General features: G+C 37.4%; 1 protein-coding gene across 1 annotated transcript in view; it reads left to right on the top strand.

Annotated features, from left to right (window-relative positions):
- The window catches only part of ARHGAP15 (Rho GTPase activating protein 15), a gene marked incomplete at both ends in the record, with an annotated part of 215,129 nt that overhangs the window by 127,129 nt on the left and 66,028 nt on the right, over positions 1 to 21,972 (top strand). Inside the window, 2 exons of the mRNA XM_010079151.1 lie at positions 7,404 to 7,526; positions 16,671 to 16,769. Coding sequence (XP_010077453.1) covers positions 7,404 to 7,526; positions 16,671 to 16,769 — 222 coding nt within the window. The remainder of the gene's footprint in view (positions 1 to 7,403; positions 7,527 to 16,670; positions 16,770 to 21,972) is intronic.

The raw sequence follows: 21,972 nt of genomic DNA, 5'->3' as shown, positions 1-21,972 counted from the left end.
TGATATTCGTTCTGGAAAGGTCTAGTAAGATCGGATCTGAATAAAAGATTCTACAAGATATCTAAGCACATGTCTAAATTTAAATATATGAATCATTTGTATGACTCTTAAGAAGGGTGATATAAATACAGCAATGCCAAGTCTCCCTTGTTCTCTACAGATAATTAGTTTGTTTTCCAAAGCATAAGGCAGAATTATATGTAGGTTTTGAAGTTAAAAGTGCACACATGGCCAGCAGCACCCAGCCACTCAGAAGGGTTTTCTTTTGGCATAACAGTCTATCTGGTGCTCCTGGTAGAAAAAGGAACTGTATAATTTTCTTGTCCTTTTGTCTGAGAGATTTCGTGTAAGTGATGACTATTCGTATTATTTGCAAAAGGTTGAAAAAGTTTTTGTTTAGACTAACTCCATCAGGAGGTAAGCATAAAGACTTGAAAGTTATTGATGTCGATAATATTCCACAAGAGAAGAAGACAATCAGAACTCTGTATTGTAAAAAGCCCTGAATGCATTACTTGTTGTAAATTGTTCAACTCGATCTGCAAACAGCCTTCAGTTCCTTGCTCCGTCTTCCTCAACCTTTAATTGCGTGGGGTTTTCTTCCCTTTTGGGAAGTCTGCTTAAATAATATTTTTATCTTACATATGTCAACTTCAAAAGTCATTAATTCAAATATTGCAATTTTTTTCCTCTCTAACTGTCGTGTTTTACATGAGTGGGATGAGACTGTGTGGCTGAAAACCCTGGAACAGGGCAGCAGTGAGTCACGCAGGTAGCGAAGGGCGAGGACCACTCTCCAACCCCTATGTGTTAGACCATCCAAGTTCTTGAGTATTTTCCTGGGAGTTCTAGCAACCTTCTCTAAAGGAGAGAACAACACCAAATGCAAAAAAGCATCTCCATCATGCTCCTGCCTTTTGCCCATATCCATCTGTAAGTAGATCGTTCTTTACTTGAAAATTTGCAGAAACAGCTACCGAAGGAGGCTTGAGGTCAGACGAGTGGTCTGTGCTTGTACAAAACTGAAAACTCTGTGTCAAGAGTCCTAATCCCTGACACGAGCTCAGAGAGACCAGTTTCCCCTTCCCAAGCACTCTCTCTTCCTAGAGACTGAATAGTCTGACTTTGTGTACCGCAGCAGATTTCATCCAAGCCCCACATGTTTTACATTAGATGAACATAAACTGGTCATACTGTATGAATAAAACGAACTCATTGATTTCTGGCATTGTGGTTTTTATATTCCAGTTAAGTGTGTATAATAGCATTTCTAATATTGTGACAATACCAAAAAAAATTGTGGAAAGAAAGACTTGGCGTGTCCTGGGTGATCTAGTCCAGTCCCTCCTGTCACAAGGTACCGTGTTCTGTCTCCCCTTTCATAAATCTATTAAGCTTCATCTTAAATTCTTTTAGTTTTATTTGCCACCACGGCTTCTTTGAAAGGGTGTTTTAGAACTTCACATTATGGCCAGTTTATACTCATTTATTCTTGTGCCAACATTGTTCTTCAGTTTAAACAGCTCTTCTCCCTCCCTGCTGTCCTCTTCTCCTCTCCTGCTCCTTTTCCCACCCCCACCAGTAAATTCATCGAGAACAATCACAGCCTTTCTCAGCCATTTTCTAGCTGGCCAAACACGCCAAGCTCCCCGTCTGCTTTCGAAAGCTCAGCAGCCCCATTCTCCTGGTACTTCTCACGGCTGCTGCCTGCACCTTTTCTGGCATGAATTTCCACCTCACACATGACTGTCCAAGAGAGAAATCTTTTCAATTAATCCTTCTCTAACCATGCCTTGGGTAGTATTAGGTCTAATCTGGTTTCTCCAGGTTCCAGTCTCAAAGTCTTTTGTCTGATATCCCAATTCTTATCTGAACTGATGATGCTTCTCAGCTGTCAGTCACCAAGTATTTTTTCAATGCTCCTACTTTTTCTGTTGGAGTCATTAATGAAAATGCAAAAATTAGTTCCAAGAATATTTAAGGACTTGCACTAGTAACTTTCCTTCATTATGGTAGTTCTCCTTTCAACAAAGCTCATTTTAACACCTTGTTTAGTCACTTCATAGGTATTGTTTTATTTCTCTCCATCTTCTCTAGTTTAACTAATAATCTCCCATTGAATAGCATATCAAATGCATAACCGAAGTCCAGATAGATTTGGTCTATTGCATCTTCTTCTTCTAAAAAAAACCCTATTTATTTTATTAAAGAAAGATATCGGATAAGTTCAGCATGATCTTCCGTTATAAATCCAATAAATACTCAGAAATATTGCTTTGCTTTTCTAAATATTTATGGTACAAATATCACTATGAAAAGCTGTATGGGGAGTGCCAGTTTGTTTCACAATGTAAGCGTGTAGTGATATTTAACACAACATTCATTTATTTATGTTTATTATTAGTAGGGGACAAAATTTTTTAAAAAAAAGTTTATATGCATCAGACCATGATGGAAAATATGAATTATACAGCAATTTTATTGAATCTTTACTGCTAATGCACACAAATTTCACAAAGTGTAATGACACTACTGAGCACTTAAGTTGTTAGGCTGTCATATTACAGAAAAATTATTTGTGCTATATAATCACTGGGTTTTTTTCCTATTGTTTATTTCTGAGCTTGCTTCATCAACATTTGCAAATGCAGATGTACTTGCAAATATCTGTTTTAAGACCATAAACCTCAATAACTTCAGGTCCTTTGGTGCCCGTGCAAGCAAAATCTTCCTGGTATCTCCTGGCTGGTGATACTCATTCTGTCACCCGATGCTGCAGTTCTTGGGTCTACACTCTGTAGTCACAAAACCTGTAATTTTAAGGCTTATCATAAACACAGGGATTAGAGGTAATGCCTGATTCCTGCATTTTCCCCACCAATCATTTGTGTAGTGCCTTTAAGCAGACCGCGTATCTACCTCTCATTTTACTCTTACAGAAAAGATTTAGTAATTATAGCTTGGGGATAACTCATGAGACCTGCCCAGGGATTTCACTAAGGGACAAAACAGGATGACCGACAAAAGTCTTTAGCTCAATCCACCTCAGAGCATCACAAAGAAAAGGAAGGACGCAGAGACTTGGTTTTGTCACTTAAAACTTTGGCGCTGTTTGAAAAACTGACTGTTTATACAAGTGATAATGCCACTTCCTTAAATACTAGCAGTAGTTTTAAGTCTGCTACAGCCCCAATAAAATCTGAAGAATCTGTTGAATTCTGAGTTCCAATGAAATCCAATAAAATTTAAAGTCATGAGTTGTTATATATATTCTTAAATTAGTGTCTCCTAGAATGTAGGCATAATCATACGCCTCTGCATGTTAAGAAATATTTCTTCAGAAGGATGAGACACTCGGCAATTAAGCATTCCCATTACTTGAAATTAATTAATTAACTAATTAATTCCTTTAAATTAATATTTTTGCACATATGTGATAGTACTACTGTTGGACTGGCACTTTCATTATCCGCAGCCATAGAGACCTACTTTTACCTCCCCTTTTGTCACCTCAGCTTGGATTCAGTCCTGCAAGATGCTGCTGAGGACTCTGGGTATGAGTCTGTAAAGCACTTAAAAATGTCAGAGATCAGAGTTAAGACCATGAATCTGTTCATATGTGTTTTAAGAAAGTTCAGCTAGGATTTCAATCAGTGTATTCTGTATTTTGAGTGGTCAAGCTTGCCACTTTCAGTATTACTTGGGAAAAGAAGTATTAAATCTCCACTTAGGGGTGTTATCGTTATACTACACGTGATCTCCATTTCTACTAAGAACTTCTCAAAATTTTAAAGCCTTCAAGAGTATTAAAAAAAAAATAAATCACACGGTCCAGACTAGTTGTGGGTTTTTTTCCTGCAGAACAAGGGTAATGGAAGAGAAGGTACCAAAGTGAACCTGTTTGAATGTCTTAATGCCTTATCCACTCCCATTGCTGCTCATTCTGTACGAGCCCTTTCCATCCAAATGAATTCCATATGATAATTTTTTGGTGTTCTAATAAACAGATAGGCAATGTATTTCAGTTAGGAAGAGGTACTTGGAAGAAATTGGTTTTGCTATACACATGAGGTGAGACAATCAATAGTGCTTTAGTCTGACAAGCACTGTCAATATCCATTGTCACTGTTCAGAAAGTCGTTAATGGATAGTTCTTCAAAAACCAATTATTTCAACGTGTTAGAAGTGTTCAGATACACTGTACCTGGCAGGAATTAATCATAGGTAAACCCTTGGGATTATGTATAAATGTTTTGTAAATGAAGAGGGAAATAAAAGTCATCGGGAGGAATGTAGGATCATGTTATACAGACCTACAAAATCTTGTCAATGAAATATGGGGCTGTTTAGAACACATTAAAACATTTCACTTTCTGAAGCATTTATGTGGGTATGTCGGTGTGAGCAGCTTCAGAAATTGAGGATATGTGTTTATTCAGTACAATGAATCAAATTGCATACCTATGCAGCTTATGTCACGGAACACACAGTAGAACAAACAGGGGATTTTATATCCTATTATTTTATACTTGTGTCCTTACATGCCCTCTTTTACTTTTGTATGGAACTGCTTTCCACTTTTTTATATTGTTTGAGGTTTGCCAGTTTTCTCTCATGGAGGATTCTTCTGGCCAGATTGAGAACCTCAAACTTAAAAAGGAAGGTATTCCAAAAAAATATTTATTGTGGTTTTTGAGTTTTATAACTACTTCCCCCCCCCCCCCGCCTTGGAAGTAACATTTGGTCCTCTTTGTACTTCCAAATATAATAAGAAAGTAATTTTAATGTGAGGATATCGCGAGAAGAATGGTTTGGCAAGAGAGGCAGTATTTCTAAGGGAGATACCAACAAGAATATTTCTGGCTAAGTTTGGTTTGGGAACATGTTATCTAAACCCTTGAATTTCTGGGAGGTTTGGAGTTTCCCTCTGGTGACTCACACATGTTTAATAGAATAAAGTAAGAAATTCATCAAAATTAGCTTTGTTGCTGTTATTAACTATGTGCTATAAACTCAACACAGAACATACAAAAGTATCCACGACAATAATTATTCCTACCTCTAGATGTAGTTTTAACACCATAATTGCTGTTACAAATATAAAACTTCCAGCTGGGTTAATGCATCTTTCTAAGCAGAGGTATCTTTACCCTGCTGTCGAGTCCTAGATCCCGTGTCCTACCATTGACAGTATGCCCATGCCACTTCAGTTACAATATCTTAAATCTGGGGCACACTTTCAGAGTCCCGTAAAATGAGAAATGTAGCAGTAATCTTAAGTGATGTTTTCACTCCTGCATCATTTGCACTGAGGAAGCTTCACTGTAAGTGAAGGAAAAGCAAACCTAAATATGAGTCGCTATGGACAGAATGACCCTAAGAAACAAGAGAGCCCCCAAACTCAATACAATTCCCTTCACTGTTTCAAAGTACCATTAAGATGTAGAATTAGAAACATCCATTTGTTGTTCTTTTTATAGCACAGCCAAGTGACTTGGAATTTTAACTTGTCCCTGCCAAGGATTGCTCAATTTCGAACAAAAAGTCCTCTGCTATAATGTTAAAAAAGCACCAACCATCAATTGAATGCTAATCTTTATATTCTATGATACATCACTCCAAGAATGCTACTATTAAAAAATGTGAATTCTATTTTTCATAAGTGATGGATTATTGTACCAAGCCATGTATTTTCCAGTAAAGTGTCCTTTTATTTGTCCTGTGTGATTACTAGTTTGTGGAAGTATGTGTGGGGTCATTTTAGTGCTGTGGGAAAATGGAGCACTCTTCTGTTAAAATCAGTAGTGAAATCAGAAGCAAACTATGCTCTGATCATCGTAGGCATGTGTTTAAATATTGCTTTCCTTAATTGGCTATGTTCTATTTACTTAAAATGAACAATTTGGCAAGTTTTTCTCCCTTGACAACAGCAAAGCGTAAACCATTTTATAAGTTTGGCTGTTAAAATCAGATTTGTAATGTAAACCACAATATTCCAGCGTTGTTACTGTTGCTTAACCGGTTATTTTAGCTTGACATTGTTTTATAATTGTGCACCTTTAAATATTCTGGTGCTGGTTATAACTTTATGCAAAACTTCTTACCACAAAATAGTCCAATAATATCAAGGAAAATTCTCTTTTTGTTCTTTCTGTTGGTTTGCCCATATGAAGATCATTCTGTTACAGAGCAGATTCAGTCTGGAGGAGGAGATTAGGGAACATCTCTGTAACAGCAACTAAATATCCTGAGTAGTATTTAGAAATTCTTTTGGAGGGACAATGGACCAACTCCTGCAAGTTCAGCTTGTGGAGGATACTGTGTCTTGGTGGATTTATTTATTTCTGTATGTATGTATGTATGTATTTATTTATTTTCAAGAGAAGATGGAAAGTTATTCTTTCCACAAAAAGCAGAGTCCAGCCGTCTCAGTTGAAGGTCCTTGCTAGAGAAGGTTGGACATTTCTGTCTGCCCCATTTTCCTGCTCAGCATCTGGGGGAATGGGCAGGATGAAAGAGCCCAGGATACAGGATAAGGATTGTTCAGAGGTGGTGAAACTCAGGTGATTTGTTAGAAAACTTTAAAAATCTGTGCATTCAGGAAAACCTTTGGTCTCCCCATGGCATCACTGCTGCTTCTGTAGCAGCCAGCCTCGGGTGTTGAGTTTCTCCTTCCTACTAATGCTGTCTGTTTTTCTAGCTATGATGGTGCCCTGTGAGCACCTCAGCAGAGAAAAAGTCAAATTTATGCCTTTGAAACTTCTTCCAGGGGATTTTCTGCAGCTGGGTTCTACGTCTTTTTGACACAGAACAGGAATAAATCGAGCTCAAAATGTTTCTCAGTTTGGTATATGCCTAAATATAATAAAATATAATCATTAGGAGGGGAATACTTTCTTTCCATAAATTAATGCATCTTGCACACATTTCATGGCGTATAGCCATGTTTTCTATAACTGCATTAAATATATATATAGCGCTTAATCCATCTTGGCAAGAGAGTTCAGTCCTTCACTAGTGGTGTAACCATCCATCCTTTCTCCTAACAAGTAGTCCATAGCTAATAGTGCATAGCATACTTCGAGTCCAGAGTTTTAACTGAAAAATCATCCATGTGAAACTTGTGGGATTCGTGAACATTTCATGAGTAAACTGGTTGCCATCCAAATTTTTATGGGCAATAAATAATATAACTCCGTGAATAACCAGCAGAGTGAACTCATCATGTTTATTCACAAAAGTATTAATCAGATGTTCTGTACTGTCCAACCAGCTCCACTGCTGACCTACCGCATGATTTTACTAGGGTGGCTTTGGCCTTTATTTTCTAAGGATATTTGAGCAAACCACTATTCGTTTAAAAATATCGCTTCACTGAAGCTTTTTCTTTTGATTTCTTTTAGTTTTCAGGCTGAACTACAGTGCCTCTGACACAAATGACAGAAACCGAGTTAAAAGCAGATTAAAGAAGTTCATCTCCCGAAGACCCTCCTTGAAAACGTTGCAAGAAAAGGGACTTATTAAAGGTGTGTTCAGTCTTATATACTTTTTTTGGAGTAAAAAGTAAAAATTCACAACTGAGTTTTTCATTCTCAGTTAACTGAATAAGGGCATTGGACAAATACTTCTTAGATATGGTTTTGTTGCTCTATCTTGTAAAATTTACACTGCTGAACTGTAAAGAAAAGATATCAACATATGGTTACATCTATCTCTGTGCTATCTGACTAGTTCTTCAATTTTTCTGCTGTGATGTGCATGTGGTAGAAGCCCCTCCATCTAACACAGGCACTCGCCATGCACATTGCAAATCAACGTGCTGCACAACTCCATTTCTTTTTGAGAAAAGAATGTGGATATAGTTTTATATTTTAGAATCAGAAGTAGGAACTTCAGCTGCTGTGCTGACTAATTCATTTTCTAGGGTAGGCTGGAATACTTTCTTGTTGTCTTCTCTCATTATTTTTCTAACTCGCCAACAAAATACATTTTTAACAAATTAAAATACATTTTTAACAACTTAAAATACCAGTGCCAGTGAATAATAAATGCTTTGAATCTGTGATTTTTTCCTGCTCCAGTCTCTTGCTAAGCTGGCCAGCCATCACTTTCACATATCCTTAAAAACTCGTTTCTCTGATAAAACGTGTTTGTCAGTTTATCCAAGCAGTAAGCGTTTTGGTAAGAAGCTGGTAGTTGAAAGGCAGTAGCATTCTGACCACTAATAATCATGGAAAGCCATGTTTTTAAATATTGTCTGGAATAATGCTTTAAAAATTTACACACTCCCAAATTATTATGTGTGAAACCCACAACTGCACAAGCAAATTGACTCACAAGAGGCATTTTTCCAGCAGCCCCTGTCAATCTGTGGAGTGTGAGCTTTCCAGTGGTGTGTCAAAAATGGCAAGGGGTGTTGCTAGTGTGTATTAAACTTGTCTGGCCTGAGCCAAGAGATTGACCCCAGCCAGCAAAATCTCAAGCAGCCACAAGAGTTAAACACCAGCTGGGCCCGTGTCCGCAGAGATTTTTATGAATTATGTTCTTGTGTTTTAGGTACATGCAGGAATGTTCAGTGCAATGTTGCCTAATGTAAGGAAATCTTCATTCTATGGAATCACGATGTGCCTTGGCGATGGGCTTCTCCTTCTAACTGCCACAGACACTTTAAAAAATGTCATTTATGCATAAAGACGTGGGTGTGAGGTGTGCGCACACACACACCAAACTTTCAGGATCTGTCTTTAAACGTTCATACTATCTGATTTCAATATATGGAAGGGTTTTACCTCTTTGAAGTTCTTGGCGGGTTGAGGGTGGGATTTGAATGCGTCATATTAGTTTGTTGCAGTTATTACAGTAATAGAGTAGTAATTTATAGTCTTTTAATTTCTGGATTTAAGGGGTGGGGTTTTTTTACTTTAATAAAGTGTGGCTGATGAATCTCCTGTGGTGTTACACAGGGATCAGATGTGATCCCTGCTAACAAATCCAGATTCATTAGCATAACTCAAATCCATCCCCTAATACATCTCTCTAGGAAAGCCAAATGCATTCGGTTTTGGCTACAGTTGCATTAAGCTCTTGATTCATAAACATGGCTTGGTTCTACCTGGGATACTCTTCCATGGATAACAAAGATGCATGATTAGTGACATGGTAATTCAGAATTGGTACCCGGCAGCACAGTTTTATTACCAAACTAATGTTACCATGAAGAAAACATTCTAGTTATCTACCATGAAGTTTCATTAGGATTAGGTTTCGGCCATGCAAATGAGGCAGGATTCGTTAGCACAGCTTAATTCCAGTCTACGGTAAGTCTATGTGAAATGTTTATTTGATAAGGTTCCTTCATTGTCTTCTGCAGAGTTTATCCCTTAATCTGTTAAAATGTTATGAAAATGCAGTTGCACTGCTTAGACAGAGACCACTTTTAAATGTTAATTTTTAGGATCACATTAGAATATTTTTAAATCACAGAATGCAACCATCCAGATTGAAAATGAAAAGCTTGCCAAATTTTGTATTATAAGATGCATCAATTTATTTTTCTAAAGGTGACTTAAATGGCTGCAGAAACCTCTCAAAACTATTTATTTGCTCGTTTCTTAAGGGAAAAAAAATATTAACCAATCTTTACAAGAAAAAAATTCCTCCAGCTCTGAGAACATGCATACTAACTTTTATCCCATAGGGAAATACTTCTGTCAGAATTGTAAATCCCTTAAAATAGGGGCTCATAATAAAAGTGTGTCTAAAGCCTTGCAGGACATCTCGGTACGGAATTTCTGACAAAGAGCTGTTCTGTGTGCTGGTGAAGAATTGATATAAATATCAGTGAAGTGTGTGGTGTTAATTACTCCAATGCAGTGGCACTGTAGGTGCTGTGAAAACGTTCACTTTTCATCAAGTGCTATTCATATTTGCCAGGGGCACTATAAAGCTCTCAAATCTATATTGATTTTTTACGTTGTATGTCACGTTGGAACCAAAACTCCAATAAATTTAACACGTAAATTATAGCTATGAGTAAATATATTTTAAGGTGGTAAGTTCACTTAAACACAGTTCTGTGCTCTGTTAGTTTCTGATGTGTACACACTTGGCCAGAAGACTCAACACATTTCTCCGCACTAACCAAATTTGGGAATGCAGGCTTCAAAATTTAATAGCAGTTTGATCTCCTGGGGTACTTTGTTCTGCCAACACTGTTATCAGGAAATCTAGAAATTATGTGATTGTCATTTAACTCTTCACAAAACTTTGTTTATGTAGGAGGTAGCAAATATCCGTGTGGTAAAGCTGGTAGTTAACAAATGAGGAAAATAAGAAGTAGGAGGATAATAATCAGATGATGGAATGTAGCAGACCAAAGTGTAAATGTTAGTTGCGTGTTGATCCGAAAATGAAGATGCGCCAACGCTTTACATGACAAAAAGTTATTTTTGTCATCGCCGTCCCATTTGCTTTCTAGTCCTTTGCGTAAAAGAAGCCAGAATGGGAACAGCACGTTGGCTCCATTCATTACAATGGGCTGGTGACTTGCTCCAGCAAGAGCTCTAATGAAGATCGGCAGTCCTTCTTGTTCCGTCTCACTCGTGCTTACATAAAATATCTTGGTCTAGGAGCATTTTGAGTAGTTTTTGAGGTGATGTGTAATACAGTACTGTTGTGTAATATGTATGCGTCCATGTGTGCACTTCTGTTTGCATCCATCCACACGTGCATGCAAACTTCAAAACAGTAAATAAAAGGCATGTTCCATGTCTGCCACTTTAACAGTGTTGTTTCGAGAATAACTCTGTTCAAATTTATACGCTAGGGCAGGGGTCCTCAGTTCCTCAGGACTGAAATATTCTCAGAATTTACAGAATCTGCACTAATATGCTAGAAAAATAATATATAAATCTTCTCTTTTATAACTACTTTATAGTCTATAATTGAACTTTGATCTTTATCTTTGAGCTTTGTCATGATTTAATATTACCCAAAATGAATTGCCAACCTTCAACTTGATATTGGCCTGCTCACTTCCTGATTTCTGAGCCTTTCTAGTCCACAAAAAAAAAAAAAAAAACCACCAAAAAAAAAAAAAAACCAAAAAACACCACCTTCTGTGAAACTCTGGTTTTAAAGCTATAGTGGTTGTGTTAGTAATGGACTGTCGCAAAATACACATTCTGTAAATGGTAAAAAAGCATGAGTAACAACATAAAAAAAACTGTGGGAAATGAGGAAGATGCAGCTATGCAGCCAGCAAGAAATTCATCTAGGTCTTTTGGGGGTGGATTTTTTTCCCCCAAAAGCCAGACACCTAAGGAACTTCACTGAACTTATTTTGCAAGTTAAGTTAAGGCAAGAACCAAAACAGCACAAAAATTGGAATGGTTACAACTGTTTCAAGATGAAAATAAAAGCCACTCAATTGCTAGTGAAAGGAACTAGCTGTGATTTGGCTTGATAGCCTATAGAACAGAGCTCAACATATGCTGGTGGTTGTGCAGATAGCAGCTCAGAGATCACCAACCATTTTATTTCCAGACAAGGGAAAAGTCTTTATTGTCTTATATGTCTCAACAGTCCTTGGAATAGTTCAATGCAAGGAGAGTAACGCTCATGAGAACTCCAGAAGAGTAGATTAAGACTTACCTTTGGTGCCCTTTGTAATTCTTCTGTGTTATGCAGGAATTTAGCAAATGATTTGATGCCCATAATAAATTAGCGAAAGTCAGGAAATGTTTCCATTGACTGGTAGGGACAGTGGGTCACAAGGGTATTTCTTTTTTTCTCTAACCACTACACGGACTTTTGGAAGTTCGTTTCCCAAACCTTGTAAATGGCCAAACACTGGATAAAGAGAATTTTTCCTTTGATGTGGTGGTCAGAAATTATTTTGATAACTCTAAAACATCTAATTTTTGGAGACCCATTTTGAAGAGCACAGAAAACTCATTATCTTTGAATTCAAATGGGCTCTTGTCCCCAGTAAAACATCATCATTTCTCAAAAGAGACCAGTGTCTGTAGTACTCTGTATTTTCCCTTTTCTTTGAGAACGTGAAACAAATCTGGTAGCTCATATGCCACTTAAGAGTAACTGTTCACAAATGTAATTTTTTTTTAAATTGATGACCACCACAGATCAACGATATATAGTAAATCTCCAAGTTAAAAGGACTGGCAAGATTCCCAGCTAGCATAAATCAGGGGAGCTCCATTGACAACCTCGTTGACTTCAATCAGCTGAGGACCTGGACAACTTATTGTAAAGGCACCATGGCGTTATTTGGAGCCCAAGTCTGGGATCCTTTTCATGTCTGCCTTAATATGCCTGACTACAGATTGAGCAGCTAGAAGTCACCTTTCAAAATAAGGCCCTTTCCAACCACATCCCTTCCCCCTCCAAAAAATTCGCTGCTGTGGTGTTTGCTCTTCTGTCCCTCTCTCTGTACATTCCTCTCTTATTTTGCCTTTTCGTTCTCTTTCCCCCTTTTCCTTCCCAGCATTCAAACAGACACAAAGAAAACAAACAACTTAGATGTTGATACAGAGCTCTGGTCCAGCAGTTCAAATCCAGATGTAGTAGAGTTAACTCTGCTCCTGGAAGGCACTGCACTGCATAAATATAATTCACTTTTCTAAAAACTTGAGCATTACAGCAATATACCTTCTCTTCTCGTGTCAGAATTTGAGCTTCTTCCCGAGAAATAGGAATATTAGCCATGCCCTGTTTTTTTAATAAAAAACACTGAAGTCTGAGTTCCTTCCAAGTGTGGCCACATCTCATCCATGTACACCAAAACCAGTTAAACAATGACATTCTCAGTGAGGATGTGGCTTTAGTGATTTTGTTTTAATTGTTTCTTTTCCAGAAGTATTCTCTCCCATAGACTAGATTTCTGCAGCTCCGAATTAGTGGCTTTGCTGCAGCCTGTGAGAGCTACTCAAAAAAAAAAAAAAAAAAAGTATCTCTGTCAGGCTCAGGGAAAGCTTGAAGCTCACCAGAACAAGCAATTCATTGCAGCTGTAATCATCATTTTATATTATACAACTTGCAAATGTCCATTCCCTCCTCTTCTGGTGTCTCGTTTTATACCCCTGTGCAAAGCTGTCACACACCTCACCGTCTTAAATAGAGAGTTTAATGCGCAGATATCGAGGATATGTAATGTAAACCATACCACCAAACATATTATGAATATATTGCTCTTCTTAAAAATGCTTGTTGGTTTTTCGTCCTACAGTATTGACTAACTGTCTGCGTTTGATGTATGGTTTACCAGCCTGATGTAGACTTATGGTTAGAGCTTAACTTGTTAGTTCTGCTTTTGCAGCCAATTCAGAATAACTACAGATGCCCCAAGATATTAAAATTGACTGCTCAAATGGACTCAGTGTGGGAGTTTCATTGGTTTTAAATTGATAACAGCTGAAAGAGTGAATGATTAAAGCTGTATATGGGCATAGTATGCAGCTCCTTTGTACGAGCTCTTGTGAACAGAATCCACTGTATGGGAATTGCCTTTGTTCTAATAAAAGATATTTCGGAGCGATTGTTAGTTTAAATTTTTAGATGATGAAACAAGAGCATTTCAGGACCCTATAGAGGAAATAATTCCTGAGAAACTGGAATAACTCTGAGAAGATAAAGTGGATTTCTATTCATAGGGGAGCATTTAAAGTTAAGTAGCATTCCATAAGGTGGTAATTGTGTCTATTTCCCAGGCATTTGAGTTAAATAAGCTGGACAGGAAACATAAACTGTCATAACAGGAGGTTAGGAGTGTTGTGTACATCTTTTTTTTTTTTTTCAACTCATAAAAAGTGAAGTTTTGAAGGGCTTTATCACAAGCAATTCAAACAAAGGCTTTTTTACTTCTTTTATCCCTTTGGGAGCAGTTCTTATTTTCTTGAAAAAATATTCTGGATAATTTACCCTTAAACTAGTTTTAAAATGTATATACACACCTATAAAAGAAGAATAAAATAATATTTTAATATTAGTTACACTTAAACCTAGTTTACAAAAATTAGTAATTTGACATTCCTATAATTCCTTGTTTTCAAAGGACTGCACAAGCAAACATTAACTGAATTTTCCTCAACTATCCCTGTGACCTCTAAGAGTGTAAATATGGCAGTGTAACTACTGCCATTCCCATGTTTATGCACAGAAACAGATTCAGCAAAAAATCAATTGACTGGAGAGAATCATGGAGTTTGCGGTTCAGGAGTACCCAGAATTCAGACTATTTGGATGACTCACAAGATCATGTACTTATAAATACTCATGAATTTCTAGAAGGGGAGAAAAAAATACAAAGTAGTTGTGTGTTGTTGTTTTACCATAGCCTCTCTTGATGCCCAGCAACTATTAGTGCTGATTCGCTGCCCCTTCCATTGAAGACAAAAACCTTGAGTGCCTATTTGTTAAGAAGAGGTGTTCTAAAGCTTAACTGCAAGATACAGAATGTGGCTATATCCATATACCAAAAGGAAAATGAGGTTAAACATTTTGCTGGAGAAGATACAGATTCTGCACCCAGAAAAGGAGTAATGGACTAGGTGAGAATTGTGTAAGCTTCCAGCTTTTTCAAAATTTCCTCCCAAGAATACCAAGTATTCTGTATTTGTACTGGGGATTGAAAGAGTGACTGCAAAATAATCCTGTAAATTGGTTATAAAGTGGTTATATAGAGAAGAGAGGCTGCTGAACATCCATGCATTAATTTTGTCTCAGTTCTTCATATATTGCCATCTAAACACAGTGTAGTTCTCTTCCTGTTTTGATTCTGAAATTGTTTGCAAGTGTCTTTGTCCACCAAATAAGATACATTTTTTTTTACTTCTTTTAACATAATTTACATCTGAGACCATTCCGTACTATGCAAAGAATTTGACAGGTCTTTACTAAAATTTAAAAAACAATTAAGATGTCGAAAGAGGAAGCACCAGTACATTTTAATCATAAATCTCTGTATATATAATTACTACTGAAGGCAGCTATAAATGTTTTATGAAGAAAATGTAACCAGACTGTGCTTTGTCAGAAACATAACCCCAAAACATGTAACAGACTGTTCGCTAATGCTTAACGCCACACACGCACACAACCTTCCTCGGCATAGTGCTGTGAACCCAGTTCTCCATCCCTTCTGCAGCCCAAAATCCAACTCACATTCAGGCTTTGATGTACTCTACCAGAATGCAGACCACATGCGTTGGGGGGTGCTGGAATAAACTTCCCTAATACATATCGAGAAATCCAAACCATCCCATGCACCCCACCTTGTTTCCATGATTGTTCACTATGCTGAGGTATTAGGAAAGAAAAGGTAAGCGAGTTCCTTGTGAAATCTAAGATTAGTAAGAAATAATAGTGATTAACAACAGGAAAGCAAAGACCCTTGCAAAGCAGAAAATAAACAAATGGGGTTTTGCCTATTAGTGAGCAAAAGGTGCGGGGTTTTTCTGGAGAAAGCAGCAGTCAAACTGGTTACGGTGGAAGATGGTGGGGCTGACTATGGAGGAAATCTCCAGTGCCATGGGAGCTGGGGAGGACAGCAGGAGCTCCTGCTGATCTGTGGGTGAGCGTGCTTGCTCGCTTTGCTCTGCAGAGCCCGAGCTTGTGCTAACACCCCTCAGCTATCTATACAAAAAAATTTTAAAGCCTCTATGCCAAGTCCCAAAATGTAGTACTCTGTTGAAATGCTATATGGAGACTGTCTCTTTGGATAAATTATGATTGTACGCTCCTATTGTTTGAGCATTTAACTGGCTCCTATTGAGTAGTTTCTTTCATCTGCTTGATTCATTTTGATTCGAGCTGACAACAGCCCCATTACTGATTGCTCTTTTCATAATTTCTCAAACATATTGAGTGGAGATGAGGTGGAGGAAGCTAATTAGTAATCTGAGGAGTTTAACCTGCTTATATAAATATGTTTTAAGATTAACATTCAAAGTTGCTCAAAACTTTAGAATCATAAAATCTTAAAGGTAAGATTATCTACTTAAGTTATTATTCATTAAAAAAATAACACCAATCACAAGTAAACCTCTGTGTAAGATGCAATCCTCGTCAAAAGATGACTAGTACATTCTATTTTTTGAAGAGACAGTTTGGTGTCAAAGAAACCCCCAATCTCTTGCAAAGACGAGATGAAATTTTACTAAGTCCTAATCATTCAAAGTAATAAAGCCCTTATATCCCTACCATACTCTATGACAAGTCTGAAACTCTATGCATGGAGGCTACCCAATAATAGGAGCTCCAAGGCTGGACCAACAGTTAACATCATGCAGGATTTGGGATTCAACAAGACAGCTGTATCTCTACAAGAAGCTGTATCTCTAGCATGGCCTTCACTTTTTTGTGGCTGGTCAACTCCAGAGACTGCTGCATCCAGTCCTTAGAAAGGACAAGGTCTAAATGGCCATTGAAACTTGAGTGCAGGGTTAATATCCGAGTGCTATGGGCAGCAGGTATCGAGAGGTTTGGTCCTGTGCAGACACTAACAACTACGATGACTGAAAGGACTTCTTTCCAACCTTGTCTGTCCATCTTCGATAGCTGAGATTTTAACTCATATTAAAGCTCAGAAGAGAGAAAAATCCTACTGCTAATAATGTGCTTTAATGTATTTTCCTCTTTTTTTCCAAATGTAGATCAAATTTTTGGCTCACATTTGCACTTGGTGTGTGAGCACGAGAAATCTACAGTCCCCCAGTTTGTAAGACTGTGTATAAAAGCTGTTGAAAAAAGAGGTGAGTACCTTAATATTTAACACTATTTTTTTTCTCTATTAGTAATCAAAACTTTAACCTTGTGAATCTGTTCACATTGCCAGGGTAGGCAGGCAGTTCAATTTAGAATATAGTTATGGACTGAACTGTATCACATTCTGTATCTTCATTTTCTTTCTGTGATAAAACACTAATAGAACCCATTCATGCCAATTATTCCTTATATTTTGTTTGACATGTTGTTGTTTTAGTCTTTCTCTGGATAAGTAAATGCTAAACATCAATAAAATGTCAGCAACTTTCATTCTGAAGTCTCTGGTGAGTGTAATGCCAATACTTTTTCTGAAGTCCTGAATTGTAGTCAACCAAAATGAATGTTATTCTAATGTGACCATATTTTTTTTTTTAATGTGTGCAGGTGTCTAATTTTTGCAGTTATTTTAAAAAGCCATAATATTATAAGAATATTGGAACGAGTATTCATCCTCATTAAAAGTTTTGATTAAGTTAATAAGAAAGATTGTTGTGGTATAAAAAGATGTGCTTAACACCGGTGCCTGCCTTCCTTTCTTCAGAGTGTATCTTCTCTCATTGAAGGTCATTTTCTTTGGAAGGTACATGCGGTAGATGCAGAATCTTAAAATGTATTGTATAAAAATGTGAGGCTTCATCACCATCTGTTACAAGTTTACAACTTGTTCCAGGGATCTGGGGAAACATATATCTTGCAAAAGATAGAAAATTTATTTTCAGAATAAGGCTGGGTGAACCCATTGTCACTGCCATATACTGGAGCCTCAGAACAAGAAAACCAATGAAAAACAAACAGATACTTAGACCGTTACCCACAAAGGAAAAAGCTACTTTAATTTCATCATTGTTACCTGGTTTTATAGCAAAAGGTGCAATAAAACTACCCTGGAGTTTCAAACTCTGGTAAATTCATGCTTTAATTATATAGCACAAAGAGCACAGGGATATTATTATTCCCAGAATGTTTGGCAGGAAGTCAGAGACGAACAAACTGGAGATCATTCGGTAGGGGGAGATAGCAGCATTGGTTTTTTGGAGGAATGCTGGAGGCTGGGTAAAGAAAAGAGACAAAGATGGGGAGAAATGTGTGAAGTGACTATTAATAGAGGAGGAATTGTGAGGAGAAATTCAGAACATGAGAAGGAAAGGCAGAGATTAGATTATAAAAATGCCATGCCATGCAGAACATGTCTAATTGACTGTTCGGTTTCGATCCTAGCCAAGGTTCTCTAAAAGATGCACTGGATATTTCATAGAGGTTTGCTGGTATCTGACCACTTCTCCAGGAGGAGGCAGGCCAGAGGTCTCTGCACTGCTGAACTGTAATAGAAAAATCCAGGAAACCTAATTAAATGTTTATTGTCTGTGTAGTTATCAGAGAAATGTTCATGGAAGAAAATGAAAATATCCCTGTTCCTTCAAAGGAGTTCATCTTTTGGAGTGTTGCATTATTGTTCTTGTTCTTCAGACTTGCTGTGACTTAGAGAAGTCTACCCCTTTTAGTTGGTCTAATACGTAAATAAGAGCTAATTATAAGGCATGAGATAAAAATTTCATTTTATCGCTGTATTTATGAGTTTATATTTGATATATAGCTTTCTCTATTATCATTTTCTTGGATTAAGATGCTTGCATTTCCCCCCATTCTATTTACTCAAAGTGTTGTTTTTACTAAGTTCTGGCATAAACTATCTCAGGACAGCAGTAATTTATGTGAAACTAAGTCCAATGTTTATGCAAGCTTCTGATGACATTTTCTACCGGGGTTGGTATTAGGAAGCAGTATGTGGAGGTGCCAAGTCTCCCGGCATGGCTGAGACTCAACAGATCTGAAGCCCTCCTCTTAATGGCCAGATATGCCTCCAGCCAAGATACTCAACTGCAGAGTCATGGGAAATACTTACGTACCAATTATGGGAAAGGCACATTTAATGAAAACTGTATGTTTACTTTCCTAGTCTTAGTAAGATGGCCTAGATACTCAGTACAGCTGGCATATTGGCTGTTGTAGAAAAGCTTTTTTTTTTTCCCTATTTAGAAAATATATCATCTATGTACTGTAACTGTACCAAAAATGTTACTTGCGTGCTTCATTTAAGATAAAGGATTATTAGGAAAAAAGACCTTAGGAGACTGACTCTAAATGTTGCTTACAAAACATTCGTACTTTGCTAAACTATTGTGTTCTCATTTATCAGCTCGTGGTTTTAAATATTATTTACCTGTTGGTTTTCTATTGTTTTTTCTGATTTTTAAAACATTCTCACTGGGGCAGAAAGTCTAAATCTGAATAAACCGTATTAATTCATGTATATTCCTGTGTAGATGAGGTTAGATACAAGAGCCTACTGTAGTAATATTCTCCCACAGATTAAAAATGCAGAGAGTGTCATTAACTGTGGGCAACATTTCCTGTTTAGTTACACTATTTTTAAATGAATATCTATATTGAAATCAAAGGAATTATTCTGAAATTATTTTGTTGCCGTTTAGATCAGATTTTGGTCATTTGTCCCCTAGGCTACTGTTCACTTTTTCACCATTTCAGGACAGGGGTGCTTTATAAGGTCTGGTCTAAAAATTCTCACACCATAATGCATATTTATCTATCCAACAAGGATTCACTTGTTCAAGAGTGAGTTCCACATTTTTCAGCCTCTTTTGGCATTTTTAGTTATTGAAATAGGTCTGGAAAGCAAAACGTTTTTCTAAATTTACTCGGCCATCTTGCAGAGCTGGTAGTGGAGTTTCATAAAGACACTCAATAAAAATGTGCCCGCTCTTGTAAATTTGCAAGGCAATTGTCACATTTAATTTTTTTTAATTTATTTTAACAAGCTCAGGGGTTTTTTTTCTTCATTCTTTCTGTATTATTTGTTCATTCATAATTTTTGATGAACTTCTTGTCCTGAGTAGTTAGCTATACAGACCTGTGCCACTGAAGTCAATAGTACCCAGGTAAAAAGTCTTGTACCCTTGGTATCTCATTCAACATCCTAAACAGAAAAAACAACCTTCCACATACATGCTCTGAGCTGGTGAGGACAAGAGAATAATTCTGTACTGTGGAATGATCAGACTGAAGAAGTACAGCGTCTGCTCAAAGACTTCTAATATTTCTTCTTCACATTCTACTTTTTCAGGGATTTGGAGGGAAAGTTTTTTATAGCTCAGTGTATCCCTTGTTTTTCCTGTGTGCTCTTCTACTTTGCCATCAACATCTACCTGAGGCTTTTCTGGGGCTACCTCTTGAGTTGCCTTTTTCAATCTGTATTCCATGCTTTTCTCTGTCCCCAGAAAGTGTCCGATAGGTAGCTCCAGCCCTAAGCTGAGAAGAGAAAGCCTGGGACGATCCTCCCAGTGTACTATAACTCACATGCTGTGCACTCCTGCCAAGGGTGGGGCCCATTGCAAGATTTTTGGTGTTTCTAGGCCAGATATTATTTCCAGTCATTTCTTGAGTCACCTATTTATTTTGTTATCCACGACCCTTTAAACCCCTCCCCCCCCCCTTTTTTTTAATGTATGAAAAGCATGATTAGAACGCATAAAAAGTAAAAATATCAGTCTGCATTGCACCTAAACAAAATGTTATCTGGTACTTCTCATAGTAATGTTTTATCGTGTGAAAACAGTCTGATACAAAGCTCTTTTCTAGGGATGATCAATTGTCTGCGTGCCTAATGACAGAGTAAACGAACACCCCAAGCAGTCGGTATCCTAAACCTACTGAGGATATCCAGTGTAGGTTAGGTTTTGTAAAGAAATACAGTACTAACGCTCCAGGGAAATAGAATTGAACTTTCATCTCTCTTTTGAAATGTCCTTCATTTTCTCCCTCCATTCCCAAATCCAAGCTAGTGTTCTCAAATCAGCCCAAATGACTTGAGAAGTGACCCTGCAGGCAGCAGAGCTGGTGATTACAGGTACCGTTCCCATTCTAAACTGGACATTGCAGACATTGTTTTCTGTTGCTTTTCTTGGAGCACAGGATGCTCTGACAGGAATGATACACAAAATTACATATTTGATTCCGTGCCTAAAAGCCACCCTGGGATCCATAACCTTGCTTAAAGATTTAAGAAAGACCTTTAGTCCACTTCTGAGAAGGTTCTTTAGCTTAGAAAACTTTATCTTTCAACTTTACTTCTTAGCAGCTGTTATGTTTTTTTGCTGTCGTTTGTTTGACAGGATCCAGTTATAGGTTCCGATGTCTGTTTAAAGAAACAGGGAGGTTGTTGGCTTTAAAATTCCCTTACTGCTTGTGTGTTCAACATTTTCCCAGGCTTTTCTACATACTTTGCCAAGTAAAGGGACTGACCTTTTGTAGCAAACACTTTTTCATTTCTAAATGCTCACTTTGATTTTTGTCCCATTTTATGCTCATTCCAAACTGTTTACAACCCACTAAAAATGACTGTGAATTATATGTTTGTGTAATGGATTCCTTTTGTGGTCAGAGTGGAATGTTTACTTTGAACAATTAGTTATCTTTGGGCAGATTATAGTGACCTGAAAAAAGAATGGCTAAAATTATTATAGTACCTTAACTATTTCCTTTTGTTATCTTCTCTGATTGTCCAATGTATTATTTACTGGGTTTCCTTGCTCTGAGCCCCAGCGAACAAATCATGTTAAATAAGAGCAGTGACAAAAAATCCCTGAGCGTAGGGGTTTTGGTTTGGGGGGGTGATGTGCTGGGGTAGGACCGGGTATGCCAGCAAGGCTTCAGAAGTGACCATTAGGCTGGGTGTGCAATTTTAAGAAGACACAGTTTTGAGAGACGTTTTAAGCGCTTGCTCTCTGAAAATCAGATTTCGTAAAGGTGTCCAAAGTTTCACACCCCAAAGCACCTAAAATCAAGCCTCATTTTGGCTTTAATATCCATAGCTGTGATTTGATTATGCTTCGTATCATCGCAGAAATGCACACACACAAAGTCTTACACCACAGAATATTCAGTGTTTAAGGAATTAAATGTCTTTATGGGCAAAGATAAAGTACCTTATGGGATGTAGTAAGGAAATACAGTCATCCCAATGAAGAGAAATGAAGATAAAAATGATATTTTAAACCACCTCACCTCCCAAATGCCATGCCGCCCTGCGACAGAAGGTTGTGTCCCTTTCATCAGTTTTATCTCTTAATCTAAAAGCTAAAGTGCAGCTAAAAGCACTTTAAAACCTATTTA

Source organism: Pterocles gutturalis, unplaced genomic scaffold (assembly GCF_000699245.1).
Source record: "Pterocles gutturalis isolate BGI_N339 unplaced genomic scaffold, ASM69924v1 scaffold6386, whole genome shotgun sequence".
NCBI lineage: Eukaryota > Metazoa > Chordata > Aves > Pterocliformes > Pteroclidae > Pterocles > Pterocles gutturalis.
Note: the sequence above shows the minus strand (reverse complement) of the source record. Positions and strands in the feature narration are given on the sequence as shown.